At 41.0% G+C, this 13,728-nt stretch overlaps 1 protein-coding gene across 1 annotated transcript in view; it reads left to right on the top strand.

The window, feature by feature from the left end:
* The window catches only part of LOC126248666 (early endosome antigen 1-like), a 216,127-nt gene that overhangs the window by 56,823 nt on the left and 145,576 nt on the right, over positions 1-13,728 (top strand). The window contains exon 4 of the mRNA XM_049949885.1: positions 10,416-10,464. Coding sequence (XP_049805842.1) covers positions 10,416-10,464 — 49 coding nt within the window. The remainder of the gene's footprint in view (positions 1-10,415; positions 10,465-13,728) is intronic.

Raw genomic sequence — 13,728 nt, 5'->3', positions numbered from 1 at the left:
GTGTTCTTATTTCAATTTCCAGGAGTGTACATCCAATTTCATTTTAGATTACTTTGTAACTAATATTATTTTAATGCCACTGATCATATTCTTGTTTGTTATGGTATTCTGGAGTAATATCTAAAGAGTATAGCACCCATGGTCTAGAGGTAGCATCTTTGATTCATAATCAAAACATCTTTGGTCCTGGGTTCGAATCCTGCTGCTGCTTAAATTTTGATTAATAATCAGCATTGGCGGCCAAAGACTTCTGGCATAAGAAGTCACCCTCATTCTGCCAACAGCCTTGTCAAACAGGGCAGAGGAGCGGACAGAGGTTCAGGGCACTCTCTTGTCCTAGGGGTGGAAAACTGCCCCTAAAGGCATAAGAATCAGCAATGATCAACAGCATGAGGATGCAGAAGGCAATGGAAACCACTGCATAGTACATGTGGCCTGTAATTGAAGAATTGTCATGATCATCCCTCCATTGGCTAAAGATTCCAGAATAGTCCCCATTAGGATCTCTGGGAGGGTACTGCCAAGGGGGAGGTTATCATGGAAAAAGATTGAATAACCAACAAATAATGATTGGAAGGATAATGTTCTACGAGTCAGGGTGTGGTATGTCAGAAGCTTGAACATGGTAGGAAAATTAGAAAATCTGAAAATGGAAATGCAAAGGCTCAATCTAGATATAGTAGGGGCCAGTGAAGTGAAGTGGAAAGAAGACAAGGATTTCTGGTCATATGAGTATAGGGTAATATCAACAGCAGCAGAAAATGGTATAACAGGAGTAGGATTCGTTATGAATAGGAAGGTTGAGCAAGGAGTGTGTTCCTGTGAACAGTTCAGTGACAGGATTTTTCTCATCAAAATCGACAGTAAACCAACATTGACAACGATAGTTCAGGTATACATGCTGACGTCACAAGCTGAATACGAAGAGATACAGAAAGTGTATGAAGATATTGAAAGGGTAATACAGTATGTAAAGGGGGATGAAAATCTAATAGTCATGAGGGACTGGAATGCAGTTGTAGGGAAAAGAGTAGAAGAATAGGTTACAGGAGAATACGGGCTTGGGACAAGGAATGAGAGTGGAGAAAGACTAAGAGTTCTTTAACAAGTTTCAGCTAGTAATAGCGAATACCCTGTTCAAGAATCACAAGAGGAGGAGGTATACTTGGAAAAGGCTGGTTGATATGGGAAGATTTCAGTTAGATTACATCATGGTCAGACAGAGGTTCTGGATACTAAGACATACCCAGGAGCAGATATAGACTCAGATCACAATATAGTAGTGATGAAGAGTAGGCTGAGGTTTAAGACGTTAGTCAGAAAGAATCAATGTGCAAAGAAGTGGGATACGGAAGTACTAAGGAATGATGAGATACGCTTGAAGTTCTCTAAGGCTATAGATACAGCAATAAACAATAGCTCAGTAGACATTATAGTTGAAGAGGAATGGACATCTCTAAAAAGGGCCATCACAGAAGTTGGGAAAGAAAACATAGGTAGAAAGAAATACAAGTCGGTGAGAAGTGAAATAAATAGGAAATGCAGGGAAGCTAAGCTGCAGGAAAAATGTGAAGACATTGAAAAAGAAATGATAGTCGGAAGGACAGACTCAGCATACAGGAAAGTCAAAACAACCTTCAGTGACATTAAAAGCAAGGGTGGTAACATTAAGAGTGCAACGGGAATTCCACTGTTAAATGCAGAGGTGAGAGCGAATAGGTGGAAAGAATACATTGAATGAAAGCCTCTATGAGGGGGAAGATTTGTCTGATGTGATAGAAGAAGAAACAGGAGTCGATTTAGAAGAGAGAGAGGATCCAGTATTAGAATCAGAATTTAAAAAGAGTTTTGAAGGACTTAAGGTCAAATAAGGCAGAAGGGATAGGTAACATTCCATCAGAATGTCTAAAATCATTGGGGGAAGTGGCAACAAAATGACGCACGTTGGTGTGACGAATGTATGAGTGGCGACATACCATCTGACTTTCAGAAAAGCATCATCCACACAATTCCGAAGACGGCAAGAGCTGACAAGTGCTAGAATTATCGCACAATCAGCTGGACAGCTCATGCATCCAAGTTGCTTACAAGAATAATATACAGAAGAATGGAAAAGAAAATTGAGACTGCACTAGATGACGATCAGTTTGGCTAGAGGAAAAGTAAAGGCACTAGAGAGGCAGTTCTGACATTGCGGTTAATAATGGAAGCAAGGCTAAAGAAAAATCAAGACACATTCATAGGATTTGTCAACCTGGAAAAAGCATTTGACAATGTAAAATGGTGTAAGATGTTCGAAATTCTGAAAAAAGTAGGGGTAAGCTATAGGGAGATACGGGTCATATACAATATGTATAATAGCCAAGAGGGAATAATAAGAGTGGATGACTAGGAATGACGTGCTCATATTAAAAAGGGTGTAAGACAAGGATGCAGCCTTTCGCCCCTACTGCTCAATCGGTACATCAAGTAAGCAATGATGGAAATAAAAGAAAGGTTCAAGAGTGAAATTAAAATTCAAGGTGAAAGGATCTCGGTGATATGATTCGCTGACGACATTGCTATCCTGAGTGAAAGTGAAGAAGAATTACATGATTATTATTTATTTATCGTGTCAGAAGCAACTAAAAAAAAAAAAAAAAAGAAAAAAGAAAGAAATAATATTAGATACATTACTACATACATACATTATGGTTTATAAATTAAACTAGTCAAGAATGAAATAAATGATTACACACAGATTGTGTTTTAAAACATAAGGTAATTTTAATCTTTACAGTGGATGCCCAAAAATTTGCAACGTCCAGTGCACTTTGTGTAGCATTTACGAGGTCCTCCATGGTGCACACAGTTGGAGGTAATGTGCATTGTAGTAGATGTGTTGATGTCTGCACGGCAGTTCCGCAGTCACACTGGAGAGAGTCCACCTGGAAGCCCCACCTCTCCAGATTACTCTTGGATCTTGTGACAGAAGAACACAGGCGGTTGAGTGATTTCCATGTGGACCATTTCTCTGTGTGGCCTGGGGGAAGAACTTCTTGCGGGATCAGCCACTCCTCCAGATGCTGGCATCTGACCTTCCATCTCTTCTCCCGGTGTTGATGTCGAGTGTCAGTGAGTGGTTCTGTACTGTGAAGGAAGCTCTTTCTAGACACAAGTCTTGGCTGTGTCGGTTGGTTGCCATGTAGTGGGTGGGCTTCGGATGTTAATGCCTTCTTCATTTCACTCCATGCTGCTGTATCTCTTCGGATGTCCGGAGGGGGGGGGGGGGCTATGCCAGATAAGCAGTACAGTTTTTCCACAGGTGTGGCTCTTAGACAACCCGTAGTGATACGACATGTCTCATTCAGAGCAACATCAACTTTCTTTGTATGTGTAGATCTGCACCATACTGGGCAAGCGTACTCAGCTGCAGAGTAGCAGAGGGCTAATGCGGATGTGCGCACTGTGTCTGGCTGTGCTCACCATGTTGTTCCAGTCAGCTTCCTAACCACTTTGTTCCTGGCAGCCACTTTTTGCTTTGTTTTTAAGCAGTGTTCCTTATATGTAATAGCACGGTCCAGAGTGACTCAGAGGTATTTTGGAGTCTTGCAGTGTTCTAAAGAGGTTCCTTCCCAATCTATCTGCAAGGTTCTACTAGCCTGTCTGTTTTGGAGGTGGAAAGCACAGGTCTGGGTCTTAGGAGGATTTGGTTTCAATTGATTGTCCCTGTAATATGCAGTTAATTCTTTCAGAGCATCAGTTAGCTTCCGCTCCACCCTCTCAAAACTGTGATCTTGTGCTGTGATTGCTCGGTCATCTGCATATATGAAGCTTTGTGTTCCTTCTGGTAACGGCTGGTCGTTGGTGTATATATTGAAGAGGGTGGGTGCGAGTACACTGCCCTGTGCAACACATATTTCTGCTGCCTCCATCTGCTTCTTTGTCCTTGATATTCCACAAAATATCTTCGGTTCTGCAGAAGATTTCTAATTAGACAGGTTAGTTTGTAGTCCTTGGTGAGGTTGTATAGCTTCAGCAACAAGAGTCTGTGGTTGACAGTGTCGTAGGTGGCTGAAAGATCTATAAACACCGCTCCTGTTATCTGCTGCCTTTGGAAGCCGTCCTCTATATGCTGTGTCAAATTAAACACCTGTGCTGTGCAGCTCTTCCCTTGTCTGAATCCTGCCTGTTGAGGGATCAGTAATGGTTCTATCATATCTGTAATTCTTTGGAGGATCAACCTTTCCAATACCTTATACAGGTGGCATAAGAGGGAGATTGGCCTATAGCTTTTGGGGTCATCCCGGTCTTTCCCTGGTTTATGTATAGCTATAATTTTTGCTTTCCGCCAAGATTTTGGTATCTTGCCGCTCTTGACACAATTATTCATTAGCTCGAGTAGCCAGCACTTTGCGCCTGGACCAAAGTTCTTGATCTGTTCACTTCTTATGTCATCTACCCCGCTGCTTTTCCGACTTTGCACTTATTTAGAGCTGAGTCGAGCTCATTCAAACTGAATGGTCGAGACAGAGTGTTTCTCTCTTGTTCGGGCTCCCTTTCCAGGATTCGTCTCCCGATTTTACTGGTATGGTCAGGTTTACCATTTTTCAAAAGCTGGTGTGCGATCTGGTCTGCCTTCACATTTGTATGCATATTGGGTTGGGAGGGATCATTGTTAAGGTGTCGTAACAATCTCCAGGCCTTTTGACTACTTCTACTCATCTCACATTCTGTCATCAGTTTAATCCACTGTTCTCTCTTCGCCTCAGAGATTGAGGAGAGAGTGTTTTGCGCAGCCAGATAAGTCTCCTCGCTATAAGGGTTTTCTTCATATAGTCGATAGTATCCGTCCAGCAGAGCAGCTGCTTCAGGTGTCACACCCTGCAGATACATTGTCCTACACCCTCTTGGAATCGATGCCCGGGAGCAATGTTTGACAGTTTGAACAAAGCTGTCATACTCTTCAGGAATAGGTCGCACAGGCTTAATCTCCTTGTCCAGCATCTTAGCAAATTTTTTTTCCAATCAGCTTTCTTGAAATTGTATCTCCGTTTGAAATTCACATCCTGTGACCTTATTGCTGGGAGAACTTGACACAGTAGTGGTCTGTGTTGCGTCTTTGGTATGGGCGAGCACACGGATTTGGAGCAAAGCTGTGTGATGTCTTCACTCTCAAAGAGGAGGTCAGGGTTAAATCCACATTGCCACCTGCCACTGTTGAAGGAAGGGGATAGCTTGCTGTCATGTATAAGAGACAACTGGCAGGATTCAGCTCAGGAGAGGACTGCCTCCCCATTTTCGTCATCTTCAGAGTATCCCCACAGTATCACTGATTACTACAGACATCTACATCTACATCTACATTTATACTCCGCAAGCCACCCAACGGTGTGTGGCGGAGGGCACTTTACGTGCCACTGTCATTACCTCCCTTTCCTGTTCCAGTCGCGTATGGTTCGCGGGAAGAACGACTGTCTGAAAGCCTCCGTGCGCACTCTAATCTCTCTAATTTTACATTTGTGATCTCCTCGGGAGGTATAATTAGGGGGAAGCAATATATTCGATACCTCATCCAGAAACGCACCCTCTCGAAACCTGGCGAGCAAGCTACACCGCGATGCAGAGCGCCTCTCTTGCAGAGTCTGCCACTTGAGTTCATTAAACATCTCCGTAACGCTATCACGGTTACCAAATAACCCTGTGACGAATCGCGCCGCTCTTCTTTGGATCTTCTCTACCTCCTCCGTCAACCCGATCTGGTATGGATCCCACACTGATGAGCAATACTCAAGTATAGGTCGAACGACTGTTTTGTAAGCCACCTCCTTTGTTGATGGACTACATTTTCTAAGCACTCTCCCAATGAATCTCAACCTGGTACCCGCCTTACCAACAATTAATTTTATATGATCATTCCACTTCAAATCGTTCCGCACGCATACTCCCAGATATTTTACAGAAGTAACTGCTACCAGTGTTTGTTCCGCTATCATATAATCATACAATAAAGGATCCTTCTTTCTGTGTATTTGCAATACATTACATTTGTCTATGTTAAGGGACAGTTGCCACTCCCTGCACCAAGTGCCTATCCGCTGCAGATCTTCCTGCATTTCGCTACAATTTTCTAATGCTGCAACTTCTCTGTATACTACAGCATCATCCGCAAAAAGCCGCATGGAACTTCCGACACTATCTACTAGGTCATTTATATATATTGTGAAAAGCAATGGTCCCATAACACTCCCCTGTGGCACGCCAGAGGTTACTTTAACGGCTGTAGACGTCTCTCCATTGATAACAACATGCTGTGTTCTGTTTGCTAAAAACTCTTCAATCCAGCCACACAGCTGGTCTGATATTCCGTAGGCTCTAACTTTGTTTATCAGGCGACAGTGCGGAACTGTATCAAACGCCTTCCGGAAGTCAAGAAAAATAGCATCTACCTGTGAGCCTGTATCTAATATTTTCTGGGTCTCATGAACAAATAAAGTGAGTTGGGTCTCACACGATTGCTGTTTCCGGAATCCATGTTGATTCCTACATAGTAGATTCTGGGTTTCCATAAATGACATGATACTCGAGCAAAAAACATGTTCTAAAATTCTACAACAGGTCGACGTCAGAGATATAGTTCTATAGTTTTGCGCATCTGCTCGACGACCCTTCTTGAAGACTGGGACTACCTGTGCTCTTTTCCCATCATTTGGAACCCTCCGTTCCTCTAGAGACTTGCGGTACACGGCTGTTAGAAGGGGGGCAAGTTCTTTCGCGTACTCTGTGTAGAATCGAATTGGTATCCCGTCAGGTCCAGTGGACTTTCCTCTGTTGAGTGATTCCAGTTGCTTTTCTATTCCTTGGACACTTATTTTGATGTCAGCCATTTTTTCGTTTGTGCGAGGATTTAGAGAAGGAACTGCAGTGCGGTCTTCCTCTGTGAAACAGCTTTGGAAAAAGGTGTTTAGTATTTCAGTTTTACGCGTGTCATCCTCTGTTTCAATGCCATCATCATCCCGGAGTGTCTGGATATGCTGTTTCGAGCCACTTACTGATTTAACGTAAGACCAGAACTTCCTAGGATTTTCTGTCAAGTCGGTACATAGAATTTTACTTTCGAATTCACTGAACGCTTCACGCATAGCCCTCCTTACGCTAACTTTGACATCGTTTAGCTTCTGTTTGTCTGAGAGGTTTTGGATGCGTTTAAACTTGGAGTGAAGCTCTCTTTGCTTTCACAGTAGTTTCCTAACTTTGTTGTTGTACAACAGTAGGTTTTTCCCGTCCCTCACAGTTTTACTCGGCACGTACCTGTCTAAAACGCATTTTACGATTGCCGTGAACTTTTTCCATAAACACTCAACATTGTCAGTGTCTGAACAGAAATTTTCGTTTTGATCTGTTAGGTAGTCTGAAATCTGCCTTGTATTACTCTTGCTAAACAGATAAACCTTCCTTCCTTTTTATATATTCCTATTAACTTCCATATTCAGGGATGCTGCAACGGCCTTATGATCACTGATTCCCTGTTCTGCACATACAGAGTCGAAAAGTTCGGGTCTGTTTTTTATCAGTAGGTCCAAGATGTTATCTCCACGAGTCGGTTCTCTGTTTAATTGCTCAAGGTCATTTTTGGAATAGTGCACTCTGTGTAATGTCACTCGATGCTCTGTTCCTACCACCCGTCCTAAACATCTGAGTGTCCCAGTCTATATCTGGTAAATTGAAATCTCCACCTAAGACTATAACATGCTGAGAAAATTTATGTGAAATGTATTCCAAATTTTCTCTCAGTTGTTCTGCCACTAATGCTGCTGAGTCGGAAGGTCGGTAAAAGGAGCCAATTATTAACCTAGCTCGGTTGTTGAGTGTAACCTCCACCCATAATAATTCACAGGAACTATCCACTTCTACTTCACTACAGGATAAACTACTACTAACAGCGACGAACACTCCACCACCGGTTGCATGCAATCTATTTCGGCAGAATTTATCTCTGGCTTCAGCCAGCTTTCTGTACCTATAACGATTTCAGCTTCGGTGCTTTCTATCAGCGCTTGAAGTTCCGGTACTTTACCAATGTAGCTTCGACAGTTGACAATTACAATACCGATTGCTGCTTGGTCCTCGCATGTCCTGACTTTGCCCTGCACCCGTTGAGGCTGTTGCCCTTTCTGTACTTGCTGTTATGGAAGTTCCTGGGTGGTGTCAAGGAAAATGCAGCCGAAGGGGGCTTATACATAGAAGTAACCACGCAGTTACTCAGCTCCACTGAGATTACTTCGATGTTATTTTCTACGGTGCAGTGAGCACTGAGTATCTGAAGCCCTGGTCTTACAAGTATAGCACTTCCATACTGAGAGTGCGGTGTTTCTGCAACTAGTTTTATGCCCTGTATTTTTGGTCGTCTCTGTCGCTCATCTCTATGCGTCTCTTGTTTACACAGGACGTCGCATTTTTTGTCACGGCATAGGTTGGATAACAGGTGTTCTTTGGCTGATGATATGCCTTCAGTATTTATAGATATGATAGTTAAAGTTGGCTCTGATAAGGACCATTTATTTACTCGCATGTTTGTTTGCTTCTGGTGTGAGAGAATCAGCCGTCTAGGTATACCTAGACACCCAGGGGACGCCCGGATGTGTAAGGCTTAGTTGTCAGGACACACCCTTCGTGGAGGCTTCTCTCATGTGCCCCAATTACATGATGTGCTGAACAGAATGAACAGTCTAATGAGTACACAGTATGAATTGAGAGTAAATTGGAGAAAGACAAAGGTAATGAGAAGTAGTAGAAATGAGAACAGCAAGAAACTTACCATCAGGATTGATGGTCATGAAGTAGATCCAGTTAAGGAATTCTGCGACCTAGGCAGGAAAATAACCTGTAGTGGACGGAGCAAGGAGGACATCAAAAGCAGACTAGCTATGGCAAAAAAGGCATTCCTGACACCTAGAAGTCTTTGAATATCAAATATCGGCCATAATTTGAGAAAGAAATTTCTGAGAATGTACGTCTGGAGTACAGCATTATATGGTAGTGAAACATGGACTGTGGGAAAGCCAGAACAGAAGAGAACTGAAGCATTTGAGATGCGGTGCTACAGACGAATGTTGAAAATTAGGTGGACTGATAAGGTAAGGAATGAGGAGGTTCTACGCAGAATCGGAGAGGAAAGGAATGTGTGGAAAACACTGATAAGGAGAAGGGACAGTATGATAGGACAACTGTTAAGAGATGAGGGAATGACTTCCATGGTACTAGAGGGAGCTGTAGAGGGCAAAAACAGTAGAGGAAGACAGAGATTGGAATACGTCCAGCAAATAATTGAGGACGTAGGTTGCAAGTGCTGCTCCGAGACGAAGAGGTTAGCACATTTTCATGGCGGGCTGCATCAAACCAGTTAGACTGAGGGGGGAGTGAGCCTTACGCTTTCTTTTGCTGATTAGCATTATTCCTTTATGTGCCTAAATTGTTGGAAAATAGTAGTTAAAAATTAAAGTTTGGGTGCTGAAGAACAATAGTGGTGTAATAAAATATTACAGACAGGCTTTTATCACTTGTGTAAAGAGTTGAAGCCCACGATAATGATTATTTGAAAGCAACTAATTTTCCAAAACACTAAATTAAATCACTATGTCGTATTGAAAGAAATAGTTAACAAGTTTTGTTTTTACCCAGTTATATCCTGAAGTCCAATATTAACAGGTAATAGACAGCATGAAACAACTAGTTGTATTAAATTACCAGATGTGAGTGAATATTTTCAAAGAGAGTATGTAGTGTGTTTGAGTCTTTTGCAGTATAATTGCTATTGCCAGCACGAGTGTAAAATTTCAGCTCAATAGGGGTAGTGTCATTGCGACAGAAGTGTAAGACTTTTATTCAGTGCTTTGGGAAATGTAATGTATAGGAAACAGGATGCAAAATAGGCTTAGCTTATGGTATGCTGTTATTTTTACAGTGTCTATTTCTTTTGTGTTGATTAAACACAATTTTGTATCAAACCTGTTGTTTATTGTGACAAATGTTATTCTTAGTTTTTGTTGCTACTGCTTCTCATAAGTGTTACTTATTTGCTGGAAACAGGAAAGAGGAAGAACTAAACTTGCCACTAACAATGCTTTCACAACAAAAAGCAAAACATATTCCATACAAAAATCACTGTTTATTTGTTACAAAAATAACGGACATTCCAAAGATAATGTTATGAAGAAATTGATAGGGTGTAGATCAAATACAGCAACACTCAGTAGTTCATTGTAGTGGAAAAAAAAATTTGACAGAGACTGATTACTAAAATTAATGTTGTGTGTGTGTTTTAAGCAGTATCTTATTTTTAGGTATCAGAATTTCTGTATGTGTTCTATAAATTAAGTCATAAATGTTTCTTTTAAGTGTTTTGATGGTTCTCTAAGTGGAACATTGAATTTCAGGATGGCGTTCAAGTTCTCAGAGGTAACAGTGATGTTGACCAGGACATAGGTAAGCATTGGGCATTGCATGTGGCAGTTAATAAACCATAAAACATGTACTAATCATTACTTCAAGTTGTAAATTTGTAAAGCCACGAGTCTTGCCTGAAACACACTTTTGTAGTAGTGTTGGCACATACTTCAGTAGTCACTGTTGGTAGACAACTTATTTGGTGTTTCAATAATGGGAATTCTTGGATAAAAAGAATAACCAAAAATGAGAAATAGCTACAGGCAAGTGATAGCTGATTGACGTGTGGTTCATAGAAACTTGTAAGAGCACAGAATTATTACAAGCATTAGAGCCATGCTGGTGCATACGTGCACACACAGACATGCATGGCACGGGGGCACATGGGTGAGTGTATGTCACAGGTATTTTCTATGACTTGTCTAGAGCAAATTGACACATGTGGTGCAGGTGGCCCACACACAGTGTGTGTGAGGAGGGAGGCAACAGGCATGTGGCCTTGTCACGCCAGTAAAGCTTTATCACAACGTATCGGCACTAATGGGACTGGCAAGTGAACAAATGCGTTCAGAATTAGAATTTCTTTTTAGCTGTCAATTTTCCATTTTTTCTATGGAGGAGCTGTCTGCTGTATACCTGAGATTCATGAATTGTGACCACATTGTAATGAAATTTAAATTGATAATCAAATATTGAATAATATTGAAGGCCATTGTTTCAGCTATAGAACTTTATATTTGTGTGAAAGAATAGCTGATGAAATAATGCTCCCTTTGAGTTAGCGGCGACACCGAGACATATTTTGAACAGAACAAATTAAAAAGATTTATGTTGAGGAGCATAACAACAGACTTTAATTGCCATCCGTGTTTGTAATTAGCAACAAAACTTAAATCCAGCTTCACTAGCTTTCGTAACTCAATCTAGCACTCATTACAGCTGATAATATGTACAGAAAGAGAAAGGAAGTGTAAGATGTAGTGATGAGAAGAGATGGGTACCATTCGAATAAATTTCGACCTGGATAATTATTTGAATATGTAGATCATTTAACCAGATTTATTCACCAATAAATTATTTGTGACATAAATAACGAATAACGTGTAATGCCATCATATTTTCTTTGTTTACTTCTTGTAGTATTTTTTTCCTTGGCTCAGTGCAGTTTCTGCTTGATAAATAACTTATTAATAATTAGTCTGGAAGTGTCTTTGTGGCTCAGTGGCTTAAATTCCAAACTACAAAACTAAGGCCAAAGGGGCCTATCCCCGGTTGGTCCTAAGATTTCCTCTGTTACTTATCGCTTTTTCCACCTATAAAAATGGCAGTAATTACAAGTCAAGTTGCACCGTATTCTGCAGTACATGTTGAAATGTAGAACCCCCTCTAATTGGCTCTATAAGTCTATTTGGTTTTGGGAAGAAGTCTAAGGGCGCTCGACTGTGCACAGTAATGCACTGCAGTGCTGGAACAAACCTTCGAGTAGAGCACAGCTTTACTTGATTTGTAGCATAGTCAGGAAACCACAGCTGCCCAGTGTGCAGGCTGCAATGTAACGTCGTCGTTTTATTGGCTGTCGCAGCCTGGCTATTGCAGATGAGCTGCTGAGTGTGTTACAGCCTTATTACAGTACCAACTCGGCCCCATTCAACTGTGTCTGCACCTGCCAGTATGTCTCCACCTCCCATTGCTAACATGTGCAAGAACTATGTAAGCCGCCAATGATGAGAACACAGCCAACAAAAACTATCAGATATACATGTCTGCTTGGTATAATTACTCAATTCATTCGTGTTTGTAGTGCTACAAAATGAGTGAACTCTGAGCAAGCTTGCCATTAGAACATGGAATAGTTTTTTGATCCGACAGGCATCTACTCAATTATAGGCTTGGAGATTCAAAAATATAGAAGGAGGCACTGGGATTAGGTCCATAAAGGTTCATAAAATTGCAGCACACTTGCAGCTTTTGTATAATGAAAGTTCCAGAAGACAATTGAAAGACGACTTTTGTCTTTCTAAACCAAAGCAATTATTGCAGCAGTGTGTTATCCATGACTTAGAAACAAGTACCACATTTCACCCGTATTGCTGATTGCCGTTTGTGGCCAAGTGTGCCTCTCAACAACATAGAGAGACATAACAGCAAAAGAAATGTCAGAGAAAATCGGTCACAAGTTTTGAGTGATATCATGGCATAAACATGAGATTTTATTTGGAATGTGATTTGACAAGTGAAGTTAAAGTAGAATCACAACAGCAGGAAGGATTATTTCTCAGTTTTTGCTGATGAAGATTCTGAGTTAGAAGAGATATATCATTATCGTGATTAAGGAGGAATTCAGGTGTGCATTAAATGTGTAGAACGTATTTTCTTTAGTGCCACAATGGCAAATCTCCAAAAATTGAAGAAAGTTTATGATGTGATGTTTGAAAACAGTTATTTTTAGTTGAAAACTAATTTAAAAGAAACAAAAAGTATGTTTGTTTAATAAATTACAAAGCACAGGAGCAATAAATCGCACTGGATTTCAAATTTATGTGCTTTCCTTAACACATTTTATTCACGGATGACAAATAAATGTTTTTATTTGTGTAAGTGAATAATGTTTTGAATATTATTTGTTATTCATTAATAATGAATAATAATTTATATCTGTATTTGTTATTTGTCATGCACATAAATTTCACCCAAGTTCAGTGATAAGTAAATCACATCGCACATGCACACGCTGCAGACTTCCAGTCCATATGAGAATGAGTGCAGGTGCATGAAATCCATGTGGCTGCAAACAAGCAGCTGGTGTACATCCACTCATGTGGCTGTAATAACATCAGTAATCTTCGGCAACTTTCACCAGTGTTAGCGTAGTGTATTCGTGCTCTCATTTGCACATTGCAGGCACATGTGGGCCACAGGTCACATGCTTGCAGGGTTCTAGTATGATGGGTGAGTGTATGCGAAAGATCTTTTATGCAGGTTGTCTTCAGGAAAATGAACCATGTAGTGCAGGTTTATGGGTCATGATAGTGTGTATTTTGTGTGGGTGGCTGAACACTACATTGGGTAATGAGGATTGTTCTTTTGGGTATGTTGTTCCTTACCTTAGGTCATATTGAGAGGTAATCAAAGTATTGATGAAGGATGTGGTTGACATTTTCAAGGGTGGGGTGATAAGTGGATGATTGAGCATTGACTGGTTCTAGTGGGGGTGGCTGTGTTGGTGTAGCAGGAAGAGATGTGAAAAGAAATATTTTTCCATGTATTGTTGGTGGCTGGTGCATTTGATATGAACACAGGTTT

This window comes from Schistocerca nitens, chromosome 3, assembly GCF_023898315.1.
Source record: "Schistocerca nitens isolate TAMUIC-IGC-003100 chromosome 3, iqSchNite1.1, whole genome shotgun sequence".
In the NCBI taxonomy this organism is placed as follows: Eukaryota; Metazoa; Arthropoda; class Insecta; order Orthoptera; family Acrididae; genus Schistocerca; species Schistocerca nitens.
The sequence above is the reverse complement of the archived record's forward strand: the minus strand, read 5'-3'. Positions and strand labels throughout refer to the sequence as shown.